The sequence below is a fragment of the Rhipicephalus microplus genome, chromosome 2 (assembly GCF_043290135.1).
Source record: "Rhipicephalus microplus isolate Deutch F79 chromosome 2, USDA_Rmic, whole genome shotgun sequence".
NCBI lineage: Eukaryota > Metazoa > Arthropoda > Arachnida > Ixodida > Ixodidae > Rhipicephalus > Rhipicephalus microplus.
In genome coordinates, this window is record NC_134701.1 from 300610687 (window position 1) to 300625314 (window position 14628).

The window sequence follows — 14628 nt, forward strand, 5'->3', positions numbered from 1 at the left end:
TAGGTCAAGGGTCTGATTCTGGTGTCAGATGCGATGCTTGCCAAGTAGTGTTGATCTTGAAGTGAAGTGAATGCATGATGTAGAGAACGAAACTTGCACATTGTCGACTGATGGCTCACGCACTGAGAACAATGTAGTTTCACTGAATTTGTTATGTAAACAATCGTGGATGCGTGTTGTTTGTAGTGATATGTATCCCGAAGGATTACAGTCACTAGCATGGGTCCGGTCTTAGCGAACCGCAGGGCACGCGTTAACCGTCGCCATGACGAGAACACAGTACTACTCAAGGCCAGAACATTTTATAGTCTGCGGCAACACCAAAACGCAGAACAGCCCGTTGAAAAGGCGCAGAGGGAAAGCAAATGGGCTTAACTACATCATGGGCGAGAAGTACTACACAGGGGTGCTGCGAGCACGTCTCGGTGGTAAAAGTGATTCCCGGAGACACCCGTACCAAGGCCCGGTTGCTCGAGCAAGGGCAAAGGCGCTCGCGTTGGCTTCGGAGAGACACGGGTCGGCGCAGTTTGACCACACACTAGGAAACCGCACCGCCCTTCGACCCAGCGTACGCAAAGGGGCAACAAAAGGTGAGCGTTCGCCTCGGGCCCGAGGTGCCGTCGGCGAAGTTTGACAAGCCGCAAACAACGGGAGTCGACGGATGGAAAAGGAAAGCGTGCTCACGATAAGCTGTCCCGGAGAAATCTGACCCACTCCCTGATGCGTGCGTGCGAAACGTCCCGAGAAACCGTGCACGCGGCGTCACAGTCGACATTCGCTACCGGGTGAGAGTGGTTAAGCGTCATTCCTCGCTCTTCCAGTGTCGCAGACAACGGAGAAGGGCAGTCATGTCCGGACATGAGAACGGCAGAAAAGGCGGCAAAGCCCGCGCAAAGGCGGCAAGCTAGCCTCAATTTCCGCATCCCCCTCTCCTAAATTTGGCCTTTACCGGTCTGCAAAGGCAGCCAGACGTTCCCTATGCAGTTAAAAAGACACTGCTATGAGCAACAGCTAACCTCAGTCCAGCCCTGTAACTGCTGCTAAATATGTGATAAAAAAGGGGGAAAACATCAATAACAAAATAAACACATGAAACTATAACATCTTTGCGAAAGGGAGCGCAGGAAAGTAGGACTACTGTTTGTGGTGCTGAAGCGGGATACCGTCCACCGCGCGGAGGGGGGGACAGAGCGTGACAATGTTCGCTGAGTGCGATGCCCGTGTGCAAGGTCAGAGACACGGAAGGGGGCTCTCTCATAGCTCATTGGTGCTTTTAATGATTGGTCAGCGTGTCCGACGAACACCGTTTCGGTTCTGGTTGAGGCCCTGCATTTTTGGTTCAATGTCGAAGCTGGAATGTTGCGGGAAGCCGTACTGAAATTGGCTGTGAGGCGCCCTGGCGTCAGTAGGTCAGTGCCCCCCCCCCCCTCTAGTGTCCACGTCTACGGGATGAAGCCATGTCGTGCACACTCTACCGGCATGCACAGAAGTGCCACGCACGTACACACACACAAAAGCATGCACACTGAAATTGGCTGTGAGGCGCCCTGGCGTCAGTAGGTCAGTGCCCCCAGCCCCTCTAGTGTCCACGTCTACGGGATGAAGCCATGTCGTGCACACTCTACCGGCATGCACAGAAGTGCCACGCACGTACACACGCACAAAAGCATGCACACACACACCGTCGACGGCTGCACAGGCGAAGGCGCAAATCATCCTTCGTCCCTCTCTTCACGCATAAGCACCAATGTTCAAGATCACAACTCCCTTCGTCGGTAGACAAAATAAACAAACACGGAAGAAAAAGTAAAACAGCACAAAATTACACTCAATATCTGGCCAAAGAACATAAAAACATAAAATGAACACATGAACACTTGACAAAAAAAAACACTGGCAGCAAACTGGGCGGGGTCAACCTCTTTACGAAAAAAGGCCGTAAAAAAGCTAACCTATACTGAGGCTAGACAGTAAACTGGGGGCCTTCGGTTGTGGAGAAGTCTGCCGTCCGGCACGAAATCACAAAAATGACCGCTTTCGCAGATTATACCGGTGCGGGGTCTGAATGCAATCCGCCGTCCCGGGTGTGCCCCGTTGCTTGCACGAAGTGCCGCAGGGCGCTGGCGCAAGGTCGTCAGACCGTGATACAAAAGGTTTCAGGTCTGCAATATGGGCACGGCTGCTTTTTACCGAATAAGGATCTTTCAGCAAGTACGCGAGTGCAGCGCAAGCTTTCTCCACTCGGTACAGACCAAGCCACTTAGGAGCAAGCGAGGTTGAGAACCCCTTACTGGCATCGCTAAGAGCGAGGTTATGCTTCAGGACAAGATCGCCCACCTCAAAAAATAGGTCGCAATGCTTGCGGTCATATTGGGCCTTCTTCTGAGCCCTGACGCCAAACTTTGTCTTGCTTTGCAGAATGCTCGACAAAGCCGGTCCTGAAATGTCGACGCGTAAGCAGAGAAGCCTGCCGGGGTCTCCTCGTCCTCGAGCTGGCATTGAGTGACGCTGGTCACCGGATTTGCCAACTCTCTTCTAAAATTTAAGAAGGCTGGCGAGAAACCAGTTGAGCGAGACTCCCATGTTCAAATAGCGAATACGGGCTCGCTCAAATGGTCTGCCCAGTCCCTTTGACTTTCGGCAAAGGCTGCGAACATCAGTTTGAGCGTTTGATTGACGCGCTCCGTCAAATTGGACTGGAGATGGTAGGGTGAAGTGGTGCAGTGATTGATTCCGAGGGAACGGCACGTGACACTGAACACCCGAGCCGTGAAATACAAAGTATCGTCCGTGATGAGCTTTTCCGGGAAACCGAACCGGCAAAACACTTCCTGAAGCTTCTCGAGCATCGCTCGCGCTGTCACCTTCAGAAGAGGAAACAATTCCACCCATTTCGAAAAGTGATCAACGACTACCATCAGGTGAATGAACCCCTGCTTACTTCTGGGAAATGGTCCCATTAGATCGCAGGTGGCCACTTGCCACTGACGCTCACTGAAAATCTGTTTCATCAGACCAGGTGTTTTGCCACCCCTTGATTTCACCGTTTGACAGACGCGGAAAGAATGGCAACAGCGAAAAATGTCACACTAAATGCCGGACCAGGTCACAACGCGGCTCAGTTTTGCAAAAACTTTCGAGCCACTCAGCTGACTGGCCATGCGTTCGTCGTGAGAGGATCGCAACAGTGCGGCTCGAAAACATTTGGGCATAACCACCTTAATGGGTCGATAGGCTCATCATCAGTGGCTATATACTTCAGCACGAGCCCGTCATGGTCCAGCAAATATGAATCTGCCGGGCACCCAGTGACACACGCTGGTTCAAGCCCCCTTTTCGCGCCTGCTGCAAGGCAGGCAGTGTCACGGCACTCCGTTTCGCCGAGAAAGTTGCGATCGGCGCCCGCTGCAGGACAGGCAGCGTCACGGCGCTCCATTTCTCTGAGATTGTCGCACATTTTGCGACAGAACTGATCACTTTCCTGGGCCTTCAGAAGCTCTTTTCTGCTGAAAGCGATACCAATTTTTCAAAATGGGGAGTCTGGTATCGCGCCCGCTCAGGACCGCAGATAAAACTGCTTGCCTCGGCGTCACGGGTTTGCTCTCAGCATTGTGGCCTTCGAAAACTCCCCCACTCGGCCGCTTTGTGGTGCGCCACTTACCTGGTTAGCAGCCAAGATTTGTCCACATGGGGACTCACCCTTCTCGCCGAATGGCGCCAAGCCACTGTTTAGCCCCCGACGCTTGCATATGCAAAGGCACCGCTAGCGGCTGTTGCACCGGGATCAAGGTCCTCGGCAGACAATGGGGCACGAGATAGCGTGTCTGCTACCACGTTGGTGCTCTCCTTTCGATTCTGAAGTGAAAAGTCATAGTGGTGTATAGGAAAGCCCAGCAGGCCAGCCTGCCCGCAAGCTCACAGAGCCGCATCAGCCAGCTGAGCGCACTGTGATCCGTTTGCACCACGAATTTTCTCCTACCAATATTGCCGTCAAACTTTTGCAGTGCAAACATGATGGTGAGGCACTCCATTTCGGTCATGGAATAATTTTTCTCCGCAGGAACCAAGAAGCGGCTGGCAAAGGCCAACGGCTGCAACATGCCATCATATTCCTATGGGAAAACAGCTCCTAAACATAGATCGCTTGCATCAGTCTGTACAACGAACGGTCTGGTCAGGTCGGGGAGCTTGAGGTGCGCTGTCTCCGCTATGGCGTTAGACAGTCGGCAAAACGTCTTCTGCTGCTCAAATCCCCATTGCCACTCAGCAGACTTACCCAAGAGCTTGCTCAAGGGCGCCTGCAGTCGGGCACAGGACGGAATGAAGCAACGGTAAAAGTTAACCATTCCTAAAAAGCGGCGAAAGCTACGTGAATCCTTGGGCACGAAAAAATCGAGGATAGCTCGAAGTTCTCCCCATCCGGCTCTATGAAGCCTTCGCCCAGCGAAAACCCGAGTAATTGAATACGGGTCTGCGCTAATTGGACGTTAGCGGGATTTAATGTCATCCCGGCGGTCCTCACTCTCTCGTGCACATCGGCAATGTGGCCAAGTGTTCTTCGAAGGTTCGTGAATAAATCACAATGTCGTCGAGGTAGCACATGCAGTCAGATCACTTTGCTTACCCGAGGACGCGGTCCATGAAAAGTCACAGGATCATCGCAAGGACCAAACGGCATACGAGTGAACTCCATTAACCCTCTGTGGGACGTGAACGCAGTTTTACACTGTTCACGGTTACCCATCAGGACCTGTAGGTAACCTTTATGGTGACCCCCGCTACTAACTGCAGCGGACGATCACCGCGGGTTCACGCTTAGCGAGCCACAGGGCCGCTACTCCGTTTACTCGCGTGTAGCACACCACTCCGTGCGCGCTCAAGTAATAAGGCGTTTAGCGCGCCGCGGCAAACAGACAGTGTTCTAATGCAAAAGTACACAACACTTTATTGCCTCTGGCGGCACCCCGAACAACAGTACCCCGTCCGCTCCCGGGACGCGGGTAGCAAAGGCACCCGCACGCGGGTAGCAAAGGCACCCGCACGCGGACGTTCACAATAAGGGGAAAAGCGCGAGCACGTCGCAGCTGGCAATGGCGAGCTTTTGACGCACCAGTCGGGAAAAGGTCCCTCGCGGCTATGCTGTGCACTCTCACGATGACCACTGGGCCTGGTCGCGAGTGTTAGGGCAAACCTCGTACGCGTAGGCCTACGGCAAGTGCGGCTCGTTGTGGTACGACCACTTCAAGCACTAGGCACCGGTCTGGGCTTAGCGTACGGTACTGAAGCTGCACTCAAGTAAACATGCCTGCCGAGGTGTCAAAAGCCACCCCAGCCAGGCTACAGTCCGGCGATTCCCAAAGAGGACGCGGACGAAGGAAAACACGTGCTTACACGGCGTCGACCACGGAAAAGAGAGCGCTCCCTCGGCGCGCGCGTACCGCGTGCCGTGCTTGCACGTGGCGCCATCTATCGCCACGTGGTGTTAACAGAGCAGAAAAGCAAAAGGGTGTGGCCGTGTGGCGGAATGCCCGCGAAATGGTCGCGGGTGCGCCTCAGATCCCCACACCTTTACAGGCGTAAGGCGTGGTAAAGTATCGTGCATCACCCAGGTTTCCTACGATAGAGTTCATCGTGGCGAGCAGATAGGCATCCTTACGAGTCACTCCATTCAGACGGCGATAGTCTGTGCAAGGGAGATGACTGCCATCGTTCTTAGGGACCAATATAATCGGAGATGCCCAGGAGCTGGACGAGCAGCGAATAATGCCAGCGGCAAGCATGTCGTCCAGCAACCCATCGATAATCTGCCTTTTGGCTAGAGTGATGGGCAGATGTCAAGACAAAGGCGGAGGAGCAGCGAATGACGGGAGCCTGTCACGTGCGTGCTTCTGCTCACGGGAATGTAGAAAAGGCATTTTATGCCTGGTTCTTGAAAGTGCGCGCGAAGAAGATTCCGGTGAATGGCCCGATACTGATCGCCAGTGTCAAATGGTTAGCCGCTGCACTCGGTGGAAGAACTTCACCGACAACAGCGGGTAGCTTCACTGATTTAAGGAGTGCTGCAAAATCGTTCGCAAAACCAATTCTGGCGAAAGCCAAGCTGTTAGCAGCCAGGACATCTAGCAGTGGATGACAAAGGAGTGGCCGGAAATCTCCGCCAAGCTTTCTCCCGCAGAGATCTTCTATGCCTGGCGAGACATGAAGACGGACCCAGTGGTCAACTGCTTCCGCAAGGCAGGCTTCGAGACGGCGGAACTTGCGCAAACCGGTGAAGACGACGATGACGAGCGCATAGACGATGTGTCTTGCGAGTCTTCGTCCCGCTTTCTGGCAGCAGTTCCACACGAAGTGTCTGCGAATGACTTCGTGGAAGCGGACTGCCTTGTCCAGGCCGACAGGTCATGTGACAAGGAGAGTCGTCCGGACGAAGTGCTGGCTAGACTCGCGTACTACGCTGCTGAAGTGGTGGCAGCGTTCGGCATCATTTGCCTTTGTATCAGCCACATGGGGGGAACGGGGCTGTCAAACCTGGACAGCCTTGATAAGATCGCAACTAGCACTTCAACACTTAAAAAACAAAGAAGCAGGCCAAGATTAGCGATTTTAGAGGTGAAGCTTTGTAGTATGTGGGTCTGTCGCTCCTCCGTATGTATGGAGTAGTACGTAGCCACGGGTGGCACACACCCGCTCTAGAGCGGGTATGTGCCCCGGGGGATGCGAGACGGGAGATGGTGGTACTTGCAGTGTTCACTGGGTGGTCGCACGAATAGACGCACCAATGGAAAGACAGACAGACTAGCAGACGGACGGACGGATGGACCCATGAATGGACAGAGAGATGGATGCATGGACTCACGGACAGAAGCACGGACAGATGAATGGACGCATGGAGGAACGCACGGATGGTCGCACGGATGGACGGGAGCTGAACGGACGGACGGACGTAAGCACGGATAGGCTGATGGACGCTTCGCCCCACTCATCATCATTCACTCTGTGGATATGCTGCGATTTTTTTTTTCATGCAAATAAATCAGTTGTCATTCTTGAATGCCCCTATAGGAGGTGATGATCTGCTACTGGTAAGCTCTTGGGGCCTCTATTTTTTTTTATATAAAATTTTTCATATACCGAACTTCTTCACGATCCCCTTCGAATTCGATATATCCGTGTTCGACTGTAGTTTGCCCTTGCAATCTCTGCTTCGTTTCTTGTCTACTAACTAACTTCGTTCTCCGCAGCAACTGTAGTTGAATTTTTTCAGTTAAGTCTATAAAATTTGGCACATCAAATGTGCAAGGTGCCCCTTTCTTCGATACTTGTGACAGACACTACTTGCACGACAACACTGCATTGCCAGATGATCACCACCGCAGCGTAACTATGAAACTGGTTTATGCTTTTGCTTCGCTGTATCACGTGACATGACATTCGTCAGTACAACAGTCACGGGCATCGCTGCTGACAGCGCCTGAGAAGCTTTGTTTGCCACTTCCATCGCAATAACTATTTTCATTGCAGAATCAAGGATCAAATATGGTGACTCTAACAGTCTCCACTGCATCGCCTCGTCCCTTATGCCTGCCACGATACGGTAACAAAGCATTCTGTTTACTCTGCCTTTTCCCTCCTGTGTTCGTCCGATCGAATGTGCAATGATTCTTGTCAAAGCTATGCAACAAATCGCCCAGCAATAAGTTCTTCACTATTTTAAGGCATAGTACTTACCAAGTATAGTCAAATAAATGTTTTTTTTTTCTGATTTCTGCCCATTTTAATTCTACTTCATTTAGTGTTTTCCAGTAATATATCGGAGTGCATTGGCATGTTAGCATGGGTTTTCTGAGTGATACAGTTGAACTTCGCTACAACGAAACTGACAAGGCGTGAAAAAACTTCATTATAGCGAAAGTTTTGTTGTAGCAAAATAAAAAAATATAGATTATCTGAGCTAGCATAAAAAAGAAACCTTTATTCTAAAAACTCAAAAAGTGTCCACTGCTTCCTATTCTTTCCCAGCAGCGTCACAACACGGTTCTCACCCATGCATCGTGAGGCCATGGTGAAACGCATGCTGAAACAAGGCTTACAAGCACTTTCGTGAACAAACCAAACAGCTGCATTAACACAATAACACCAGCAGCAGTGCGCCGTCAAAGTGTATCTGACAAGCCCGAGATGGAAGCAGGGTATCGTGGAGCAATGACTTTTGCCTTATTCAATGTCCTTCTTATCCTCCATAACTCGCAGCCAGCTGATTTTGTTGATAATGCAGACGAACAGCTTCTCTGATTAGTTACCACAATGACCAAGCGCGAACGAATAGATACGCATTGGCATCGAAAAAGCCATCGTTCTGCACAGCTGCGTGAAAGAAAACTATGAACTTAGCAACTGAGCTTCAGCTTCACATCGTCTGCAGCTCAAAAGCAAGCCTGTGGCAAAAGCAGGGCAGTTTCATTGCAATCGCTATCAAGCAATGGCAGCGCCCATGCTTGCTGAACAGCGGCGGTTTCTTGTAGTGCCAACACGTGTTTTAGACTTTGTCGACCTATTTTCAAGTTCTGAAAATGCATCAAAATGTTTAAGACTGTGTTTAATGCATTGAAATAATTATCTGAGCCTGAAATTGCATCATGAAATTTCATTGAAGCCGTACGGCAGAAGAAAAAATGTTCGTTGTGGACACAATATTTATGCATTGACTCCTATGGACTGCTGCCGGGACATGGTAGCGGAATTCGTTGTAGCACAGTTTGTGGGGATCTGAGGCGCGCCCGCGACCATTTCGCGGGCATTACGCCACACGGCCACACCCTTTTGCTTTCCTGCTCTGTTAACACCCCGTGGCGATAGATGGCGCCACGCGCGGGCACGGCGCGCGCAACTGCGCGCGCCGAGGGAGCGGCGTCTTGCTCCGTGGACAGCGCCGGGTAATCACGTGTTTTCCTTCGTCCGCGTCCCCTTTGGGAATCGCGGACGGTAGCCTGCCTAGGGTGACCTTGGGCACCCCGGCAGGCGTGTTTACTTGAGTGCTAGCTTCGGTAGCGTACGCTAAGCCCAGAGCGATGCCTAGTGCTTGAAGTGGTCGTACCACAACGAGCCGCACTTGCGTTAGGCCTACGCGTACGAAGTTTGCCCTAACACTCGCGACCAGGCCCATTGGCCATCGTGAGAGTGCGCAGCATAGCCGCGAGGGACCTTTTCCCGACCGGCGTGTCAAAGCTCGCCATTGCCAGCTGCGACGTGCTCGCGGTTTTCCCCTTATTGTGAACGTCCGCGTGCGGGTGCCTTTGCTACCCGCGTCCTGGGAGCGGACGTTGTACTGTTGTTCGGGGTGCCGCCAGAGGCAATAAAGTGTTGTGTTTTGCATTAGAACACTGTCTGTTTGCCGCGCCGCGCTAAATGCCTTATCAGTTGAGCGCGCGCGGAGCGGTGCGCTACACGCGAGCAAACGGAGTAGCGGCCCTGTGGCTCGCTAAGCCTGAACCCACGGTGATCGTCCGCTGCAGTTAGGAGCGGGGTCACCATAAGTTTGACTGTACTATTGTAATGTCGAACCCCTAATAAGATTAAAAAATGACCCAGTCCCTGCAAGTTAGTCTCGGCAGGAGTTAAAGAAATATTTCACATGGGCTTCACAACCAGCTTAAAAAAAAAAGAGAAAATGAATTACCTGAGCTTGTCCAAGCTTCTATTCTAGTGTAAAGCCGTCTTTGCTCTTCTACAGCCTTTGTTTGGATGCTGATGGACTTCATCCATTTACACAGAACGATAAAAAGAACCTCCCTGAGAAACTGTCATTTTCATTTGAACTTACTTCTTATGTCTACCAGGCACTGCCACGAGCCTGCCGTTATCTCCCATGCCGTAAGCTAGCATAGATAATGTTCTATGAGCACACTCATCTTGAGATATAAGGGCAGTGCAGTTTATAGCAGGACACGTGTGTGGTTACTCATGTCACCCTACACAAGAAAGATGGTGCGTGCATGTCTTGGGAGCTGGGTCAGGTGGCCACAATGGGCAGCAAAGCACAGAAAACGGGGGTTAGGCACAAACATTTAGCTACACTGAATCCACCAAGAGGCAACAACTGTGATTCACTTGCTCATCACCATGAGCCTAATCATACCATATTTTCTACTGAGTGTGTCATTGTTGGCCCATACATCTGTTTTAACTATCGAACTACCCCGACTGATGAATCAGACACTGATAGTTCGGACATGCTCGGTAATTTGGACAGCTGCACAGCACAGCCAAGAGGCCATTAGAAGTAATTCGTCAAGATAATCGATATTTTGGACAGCTACCGGACATGCATTCAATAATCCAGACTAAGTCTGAAACTAATGCACACGCCAAATTGGCAGCCATTATTTTCTCCTGTACCCATACCATACATAGTATGGCCTCAGAGATGAAAAATGAAAGCACATTGGTGATCTGTGAGATTTTACTTCAATCGCCCCACAGCTTTGTAATAATAAGTGCTGATCTTGGCGGCACTGCTCCACTCTGGGAGGTTGTATCGACATCGCGAACACCCCATATTCCTTTTCCTGTAGTCCGCTGCTGTTATGATGCTCTACTGCTATTGCCACTATTCTGTCTTATGTGTCTGTGGCGCTGCATTCTGCTGAATTCTGCACACATTCGCTTTTGTGTCGACACCTTTATTTTGTGGTCTGGTGTCCCAAAAGATTTGCATTCCAATCGGGACCGATGACCACCCGAAACGCAGCAGATACACAATGCTAATCATGGCAAGGAAAGCTGCCATCATTAAGCAAGTGCTCAGCAGTCGCCCGCAAGCCCAAGTTGCTTGAGAGTTCAAGGTTCTGAAGCAAACCATATCAGAAGAGATACTAACTTCGCTTTCAAAAAAATGTGGGTTGAAAACGGTGCAATGAATAGCACGGCGGTAGTGAACTACCGTGATGGAAAGTTCGTGGAGCCGCTTCGGTGCTACTCAGCAGATGACACCTTCAACCACAATTTCGCAAATGTCATCAGTGCTGCGTCATTGTGTGCCGAATTGAATGATGACAACATAATTGAGACCCTCTGCAGCCCCCAAACAACCTGCAGTCAATCCCAGATATATCAAACTCGAAGAGGATTGCGAGAAGTTCAATATATTGATAATTGGAATTACAAAATATGCGTATTTCAGGCCTAAATTGAAGCATTTCAGGCCTTGTACATCGTTAAAAGCGCTAACATAGCAATTCGCTCACACTATAACGAAAAACAAACTAATAACTGCAAGTTAGCGCACTTTATTTCACATGAAAATAGTACGCAAGGTTTTTTTGCTGCTTTCATGCCGTCAAGTTCCAGTTATCCTCAAAATCACCAAAGCTTTTCAAATAGACAAATTATACTCATTCAGCCACAACAGCGCTGATTGATGCAGAATTCCGACGCAAGCTTTGAAGTGCGGCAAAAGGTTGGTTAACAGCGGCAACGAAGACGTTGGCATGACCGCATGGGTGCACTTTTGATGCACCGGCGACAGGAGCCATGATATAGTGTCCTCAGCAATCGGTCTTTTTGAAAAACACTATGCCCGTGCGTTATGACCTGCAGACCGCGAATCAAAAATATCGGTGCACTCGCAAGCATTACTGAACAAACCAGATCAGTGCGATGGAATAACACCGCCTTTGTGTCACCTGCACGTGAAAAGGAATCGGATCTTGTTAGAACAAGGCCAAAAGCTTATCAATATTTGCTGAAAAAATGCACTTTTTGAGCTTTTTTTTTTATGGATTGATTGATTTGTGGGGTTTAACATCCCAAAACCACCACATGATTACGAGAGACGCTGTAGTGGAGGGCTCCGGAAATTTCGACCACCTGGGGTTCTTTAACGTGCACCCAAATCTGAGCACACGGGCCTACAAAATTTCCGCCTCCATCGGAAATGCAGCCGCCGCAGCCGGGATTCGAACCCGCGACCTGCGGGTCAGCAGCCGAGTACCTTAGCCACTACCCCACCGCGGCGGGGCACTTTTTTGGCTTCAATGCGACACAGCATTTGATATAGAGGATGACCCACTGTGCGGGAATTCCATATACCGATGCATCAGTCCCATACTATTGCATGGGAAATTCATGAATATTTCTCCACTGTTCAATATAGCCAATAATTCAATATATCCAAGTTTGATATATCTGGGATCGACTGTATTGTGACTCTGATGATGATGACAGACCATGTGCTCCAGAGTCATTGCTTGCGGACCTGTCTCGAGCCCTTGCTGTTCTTTCATCATACAGCGAGCATACCACACTGGCAGAAATACAGGCCGACACAGTTTCACGCAAGCTGAAGTGCGTGCAGCAATGCATTTACAGCTTTTTTTTCCAGCTATCGGGTCACTGAAGTGTCAATAAATCTTTTTTTTCTTCTGATGCATTCGTTATTCAAGACATTTGATTATTCGGAATTATTTACTTTCACGGAGGAATCCAAATTATCGGTCATCGACTGCACATAGTGCTCGAATGTCCACTATTGTCACCACTACAGATTACACTGCTAACCTATACACAGGTCTCAGGAACCTCCCGCCTTTCTTTCTCCAAGACACTGCTAAGTTGCCAACTTCACACGCTATTCGTAACATTTAGGAACCTTTTTCAAATGGTAGCAGAATCTAACAAATTTCACTGAAAATCTTTGCGGATTTCAGAAACTATGACCCACACGGAAAGTTCTGCATTTAAGTCTAAAGAAACACATGAACCACACTTTTTTACCCCCCCTGTATAACCCTGCTTCCTTCAGGTACTGAGTGGCAACAAGGCACTGACCTTCATGAGGTGGCCGTGCATGTCATGCATGATGAGAGTTGCCCGCACGTCAAGAGGCCTGAAGCAGCGTGGATCAAAATCTTCTGGCAGCCCTGTAGGTGTGGGTGCATCGGACTCCATGTCCACATAGTCCTGATAGGCCCCAAAGTAGTTTTCCTTCAGCTGCATTAACAGGTGCAGCAGCCCACCTTCTAACGAGAGCACCTGCACAAACCATGTTGCCAGATATGAGACTAGTTGGCATCCACTCTCATCATTTCACGCAATACAATCATGTTGCGCTATATATCACCTTGCACCAAATAACTTAAGGTGAAGTGGCTCTTGTTAATATGAATGCAATATAGTATTTGAAAATGCACATCTTGCGTTGTGGGAGAGCACGTGCATCCAGCCACTCTTTTTCTTTTACAGCAGCGTGACAGCCTAGTTGCGGGAACATGACTGTCCCTTCGAGACAAGTCAATAATGCTTCTTGCGAAGGAATAAAATACCCCCGCGGCCGGCGCTCGCAATCCCCCTTTCCTGGTGCACAGAACGGGTTTCCCCTTTCTCAACGAGGGATTGTATTCTCATGAGGGAAGGGAAACTGGGACGGTGAAGAAAACCATCGTGCTGACTGGCGGACGCTCCCTCTAACACCGGCCATAAAAAAAGAAGGTCGAACCCGGAACCCATTGCGAGCCAAGGATGACAACGACCGCAGTGTAAGCGTCTACACTTTTGTTCTGAAGTCTCTACGTGACATTTACGTATTATTGCTAACGTACATCAATAAAGTGTTGCTGTTGACCTACCTTGTTGCCTTATTCTCCAGAACCCGTGTAGCTGTGATGACTCAAGCTACAAATAGGGGACGTTAATTGTGCACGGTATGACTGTGTGCGACTAGAACATTAGCTAGGCTTCTGCGTCAGCCATACATTGAACGGACCCCCTACAGCGTCAAAGGCAAAGCACTGACAGCAATGCATCTGCAAAAAAGGTGCTATATATTGCAGTGTACATCAATGCACTACACAGGCAAGCAGGCAATAGTACACCAAAGGAGAGCCTTGCCATTCTCCACATGCTCGCTTGCATTTCTCACAATAATATGTCCTGGTGCAAAATTGCAATGTTATTGTACTTGTGAAAACATATCTTCAATAAGAGTTACCGGATAATGGCTACTGCAATAAAACCGGACTCAACTTGCACCCCGGTATAAATTCTTGATACCTGCCCTTATGAGGTGGGCTGAAACCACGAGAGCTAGCTTTGAGCTGAAAATTATGGAGCTGTCTCAACTCATTCACCTTAGGCGCTGACTGGTGGCTAGCTATGGAACGTCGGGCAAAGCTTTCAACCATCCTCGGTTTCATTGGCTGGTAAAAAGCGCCACTTACCGATGGCCCAATCTCCAGCTCTAGCGAAAGGACATCAGCCGCCATCAAACCAGGGTCGAAGTCGTTGGGTGCCACCAACGTGGCATGCTTCTTGGGAGGCCGGATGGGCGAGAGCAGCAGTTCTTCCTTCTCAGGTGTGGTCACATCAAAATCCAGAGGGTGTGCAAAGTCCAGGGGAGGAATCGGGTGGTAGGTGTACTGCAGGCTTAGGGCCACTATGGGCACTGACACCACTTCCACCCATCCCTTGCTGCACAGAATTTAATATTAACAGTGATGCTACTAGCTTAGGCTGCTTGGGAGCAGCATTTGGTGCAGACAAAAATTCATTTTGGAGCAGATATTGCTAGAGTCGATTTTAAGACACCTATTCTGTTCACGAATAAATTCACAAACAGGCATTGTGTCAAGTCGA

General features: G+C 49.9%; 1 protein-coding gene across 5 annotated transcripts in view; it reads right to left on the reverse strand.

Moving 5' to 3' along the window:
- tweek (transmembrane protein KIAA1109 homolog tweek) overlaps positions 1-14628 on the reverse strand; it is a 1194469-nt gene that overhangs the window by 1040346 nt on the left and 139495 nt on the right. For all 5 annotated transcript variants that reach the window (XM_075882507.1, XM_075882492.1, XM_075882501.1 and 2 more), the window contains exons 8-9: positions 14214-14463; positions 12826-13029 (exon numbers count right to left, since the gene is read on the reverse strand). In XM_075882507.1, coding sequence (XP_075738622.1) covers positions 12826-13029; positions 14214-14463 — 454 coding nt within the window. The remainder of the gene's footprint in view (positions 1-12825; positions 13030-14213; positions 14464-14628) is intronic.